The sequence below is a fragment of the Pelmatolapia mariae genome, linkage group LG6 (genome assembly GCF_036321145.2).
Source record: "Pelmatolapia mariae isolate MD_Pm_ZW linkage group LG6, Pm_UMD_F_2, whole genome shotgun sequence".
NCBI lineage: Eukaryota > Metazoa > Chordata > Actinopteri > Cichliformes > Cichlidae > Pelmatolapia > Pelmatolapia mariae.
The window spans coordinates 36,811,393-36,816,720 of record NC_086232.1 but is presented as its reverse complement, the minus strand read 5'-3'; the positions used below and the strand labels follow the sequence as shown (position 1 = coordinate 36,816,720).

Here is a 5,328-nt window from a genome sequence, read left to right as displayed (position 1 = left end):
TGGGAGTTCTGTTCTGTTTATCTATGTTTGACCTCCAAACTAAACCTAACAGTGACGCTCCACTTTGATTAACAAAGCACTGCAGTCCTGACAGCTGCCTCAGTAGCCTCTACTTGCTGTCTGTCATCCTGTGTCCTTTCATCGCTCAAGTGTGTTTGGACACTCACAAGGTGACCAGCTGTCAGGTTGGGTTCAAAAGGAATATTTACAAATCAAAAAGAACCAGAAGAAGAAGAAGAACTTAAACATTTGTCATCTATTAAATATATGTATAAATGATTGAAAAAATGTTCCTGCCTATGATAAATAATTATAAGTACATTTATAAGACATTTGTGTGTCATACGACTATTAAGGTTCTCTCCTTTGCACTTCTTTCACATACTTCCACCTGAATCATACTCAGTTATAAAAGAACAAGAGCCATATTCGTGGGGAACGCTTTATAAGAACAACAATAGATGTGAAAACAATAATTTCCTTCTTTTCTTTCTTGTAGTGTTTTTGAATCTTTTAAATGTCTGCAGCCCTGAAATCTTAAAAGATGACCGTTAAAGGATGTCAAGTAAAGGTTGTGCCTTTGGTTTCTAGAGCGGCTTTACTGCCTCTTGTCAGTGATTCTTTGGCCAGAGAAAGACATGAACGCATTTCTTCTGAAAGCTATTGTCTCTTTTGGCGTTTTAACAATCTGCCAATATCTAATAGCCTACCCTCTAAGGGCTGTGGCTAAAGGACCACCTGACCTGGCACTGTCCCCCACTCAGGAAGATAAAACATATTTACGGTTGTAACCGTACCGCATTTTGTGCCCCAGAGTTCAATCGTGTGCTTTAGTGCAGCCACCATGCCTCATTGCAAGGCAGCCACGTCTCCCTGTTTATGCTTCGAGGCAGGAATTCTGTTCACAAATAAAACCGTTAGTCTCATGTTCCCCCCACCTGGTTGGTTTTTGTGTCCTCCTGTGCCATCACATTTAAATAAACAAATCTGGAAACACTATTGTAGATGTTTGGTTGGGTTGGGATTTTCTGCATTCATTTTTTCCAGGATACTTTTATTTGTATTTGTGTGAATAGTTATTACAGTTTTTGTTAAATCAACTCATCAATATCATTTTACACTGATCAACAGCAGCTTAAGAGTGCTTTATAAATAAATATGCCTTTTCTCTCTCCTGCAGCCTCGCCTAACTATGGACCTCACGACCTTCAGAGTTCAGAGATGTTAGCTTTGAGCCACTACAACTCCTCAGCCCCCCTGCTTCTCCCTCATGTGGCTAATGACAGTGGAGGGAAGGTGGAGGTCAGGGCTGCTGTTGAAGGGCTGTCACATCATGAAAACCTCACCTTTGAGGAGCCTACCGCTGGTGGAGCCTTCATTGTCATATTGTCCATGACACTGGGCATCATCTCCAACATTGTGGCCCTCTTCATCCTGGTTAATGCTTACTCCCTTCAGCGCCGGCGCTCCAAAGCTACATTCCTTCTGTTTGCCACATCACTGGTGATTACAGACTCGATTGGCCATGTGATTCCTGGTGCCCTGGTTCTCCGACTCTACCTCTCTGGAGCTGCAAGGCCTCAGTATGTCAACTCCTCTGATGGGATGTGCCAGTTCCTCGGTGGCAGCATGGTGTTCTTCGGACTATGCCCTCTCTTCATGGGCTGTGCCATGGCTGCGGAGCGATGCCTGGGTGTTACTAAACCACTGCTGCACTCATCTTTGGTCACAAAAACACGTGCAAAAATTTGTCTTTCCGTCATCTGGCTGGCAGCCTTAAGTGTGGCCTTGCTACCCTGCTTTCAGCTGGGTTCCTACACCTATCAAGAACCAGGGACCTGGTGTTTCATCAAAGTGCTCAGTGACACTAAGGAGGTGGATGTGGCATTTGTAGTATTGTTCTCTGGACTTGGGCTGACCTCGCTAGCTGTGGCACTGGTTTGTAACACCATCAGTGGACTGACACTGGTCCTCGCCCGGCTCAGGAGGCAGCCCGGCTCCCATCACTCAGCCAAGTCCCACGACATAGAGATGGTGGTGCAGCTCGTTGGAATAATGGTCACCTCATGTATCTGTTGGAGCCCTCTGCTGGTGAGTGTCAGGAAGTACAAGGTACAAAGAAAGAAAAGTCAGTAAGATGGTAGACTTCACCTGTTGTCTAAAAATAAAAAAGAAAGAGCTCTTACGCATCAAATGTTCTCTCACACAGATGTTTCCACTTAGGTTGGCTGATTAGCGACACTCTGAGCATGCTTGTCTTCATGCCCATACTGTGCTTTATTATTATTATTATTATTTATTATTATTCTCCAATTTCGTTGTACCCTGTACAATGACAATAAAGGCTATTCTATTCTATTCTATTCTATTCTATTCTATTCTTTATTAACTCTCGTCAGTTTTGTTGCAGTTGTTAGATCACAACAGCTTTACAGCTCTCTTACTCATTCTGGCAGTTCACTACAAGTGGATTTTTAGCCAGCATGTCTGAAAGCACCTATGTGGTGGTTAAGCAGTATTTTTACTCCTCAAATTTGTGGAGGTTTTCAAGCAAACTGAGAATTTTGGTTAAAAACTGTGAAGTTAGAAGTAATATTTAAAGTCATACTGCATTAGCACAGAAAGCCTCCCCCCCCCCCCAAAAAAAGAGGTGATTTGAAATAAACATCAGGATCAGTGGTGACAAAGACCAAAAAAAAAAAAAACAAAAGTTGAGTCCAGATGAATAGAATCAACTTTTTGGGATTTCCTTACCTAGGAGATTGATTATGGATCAAGACAAAGAAAAATATTTTTTAAATTTTACAAAATTTAGCAAATTGATTGCAAAAAGTAGAAATTATAATTCATCACTTTAACTCCCATTTATTTAAGTATAAAACAACGAAATTACAGAAAGGTGAGATGAGTGTAATACAATGTGCAGTGAAAACAAATTTATTCAACATAAATCAGCACAGGATGGTCCAGGTGCAGGTGACTGTGACCTCTTTGATTTTATAATCACTTCTGACTCCTGCGTGCACGAAGAGAAGGTTGAAAGAATCTTCTGTCCAAATGGCCTTTGTGTCTGTAAAAACAAAACAAAACATGAAATTCTTATTAAACACATTTCTGAAGAGAACTGGATCACATTACACAGCTGGATCATTATGGGATCAAATGTCAGACAGGGAACAACAACTGCTAAATTAAAGAGTAAGTGCTCTTACTTTGCGTAAGTCAATCACTTTGTTTAAAGATCAAGTTCAGTTAAGAAAACAAAAAAAAAACAATGTGCAAACAGAGACTGAAGCAAAAATGTGGTCAGAAAGAAAGAACGCATATTTAAAAAGTGCGTCACATGCATAATAACAGAGGGGTTTTTGCACGCTATCAAGGGTTTATATAAGATTAGCAGAAAATGAAAATGGGAAAGTATCTCTCAAGTTAGACCTGCCAACAAACTCTAGTTTACATCTCAAGGAACAGCAGCAGTCCAAGAATTCTTGCTCAAGCTTTCATGCAGCCACTCAAGTGAACTGTGCAGCAGTCCTCAAGGACAAAACAACATACACAGCTGGTATCTGGTTTGTATCATATTAAGAAGCTTACAATATGTTTTTTAATTTGGTGATTTCAGTTTACTCAGATTGTCATTTGCTTGACTGACTCACGTAAAGATTCAGCCAAATTCTCTTTTACTAAAGTGAAATTACTTCCATCTGTTGCTTCCATCCTTCCATTTTCTTAACTGTTTATCCAAATTGGGGGTTTGTGTGGGGCTCGAGCCGATGCCACCTGACACCGGGCAAAAGTCAGGGTGCACCTCGGACAGGTGACCAGTCCATTACAGCTTCAAACTGGGCATGACAGGCACGGTGACTTTGTTATTTCTTGGTCAAAAATCAGCACATTGCTGATAGTTACATATCAGTAGCATGCAAATTTAATGTAATGTAATGTAAGAAGGCACAGGTGTTACTTTTGTGCACAAACATATATGAAGCAGAAGGTTTTTTGTCTTATGATACCTCCATGTGATCAGAGAATTTGCACTATCATTATTAAATAAATGATAAATACAAGTGATCTCATGACATTGCTCTTCCTGAGATGATTGCATATTATAGATTTCACTAATTAAAAGTATTGGTATCAAAGCTGAAGATTTTAATACCAGGTATTAGGTGCAATGCAGTCCAGCTACTCAGAAATAAAACTTTTACTCCTGCAGCCTCTACTTTAAAATATCAATAAGAGGTTAGTACGACTATAGCCAGACCTTATAAAGCAATGTCACTGTATCTATGACACTAAGGAGGGCAGGGTGGCATTCTATTTTTATAAACATTTATTTTGCTATTCTTTTAATATATTGTTTTTAGTTTTTCATTTTAATAACTGCAGTTTTATGTTTCATGTCTGCAGATCTTTGGCCTGATGTCCGCGATTCACTCCTACACGGGAACCATTGGACACAGCTTGTCATACTATGAAACCCTGATGGTGATGGGAGTGAGGCTGGCCACGTGGAACCAGATCCTCGACCCCTGGGTCTACATCCTGTTGCGCCGCACCGTGCTCCGCAAAATCTACCTCATCGCTAAGTGCCAGGCAGGCCTGAGGGGTACTATTTTGGGCCGTTGGGAGCCGTCCTCTTTTCCCAGCTCAGAGAAGAATGATGTAGATCAAGTCTGATCTGAGAGAAAGGCTGACATAGTAATTTGCGGATATATTTTGTTACCAGGTCAGTGAGCATATGAAGAACTCAGCAAAGATCTTTATAAAGAAAGGCCAGCAGAAGAGCAGGATGTTTGAAAACACCTCCGTGGCTTTTAAACCTTCTCTAAAAAAGTGCTTCTTGGATTTAATCATCATTTCTCTTTCTCACATCATCAGAGTTTACCGTGAGTTCATGGTCTTGAACTTATAAACGAAAGCTAGCTAATGCTATGATTTTGCACAAAATATACACTTTTCTACTGTTTACCTGCATTGAGTGAACATTCCTTGTTATTATACCCTCATAAGGAAACTCTTAAGAGGAAAAGGGAACGATTTAGGCCGCATACGGCTGCAGTACTAACCACGCTTTGTCTGGAGAAGCTCAAAGTTTTGCAGAAGTGCCACTTATACAGGGACTACATACAGTATTGCATTGATTTATTTGTACTCAGTTCTATCTGCTTTTAAAGACATGAATTGCACAGTTGGCATGCCTTTATTGTATGGTTGCAAAAGAAATCAGTTGTACTGGTTTTAACAATCAGAGGGAGCACCGTACTAAACCCAAAAGTATTTAGAGCGTATTCTAATGCGAAGTATTCTGCTGAATGTATTTCATTA

At 40.4% G+C, this 5,328-nt stretch overlaps 1 protein-coding gene across 1 annotated transcript; it reads left to right on the top strand.

The window, feature by feature from the left end:
- The first annotated feature begins 1,221 nt into the window (after positions 1-1,221).
- ptger1a (prostaglandin E receptor 1a (subtype EP1)) lies at positions 1,222-4,680 on the top strand. The gene is made up of 2 exons (XM_063476833.1): positions 1,222-2,091; positions 4,411-4,680. The coding sequence occupies exons 1-2, from the start codon at positions 1,222-1,224 to the stop codon at positions 4,678-4,680; spliced, it is 1,140 nt and encodes a 379-aa protein (XP_063332903.1).
- Positions 4,681-5,328: the final 648 nt, after the last annotated feature.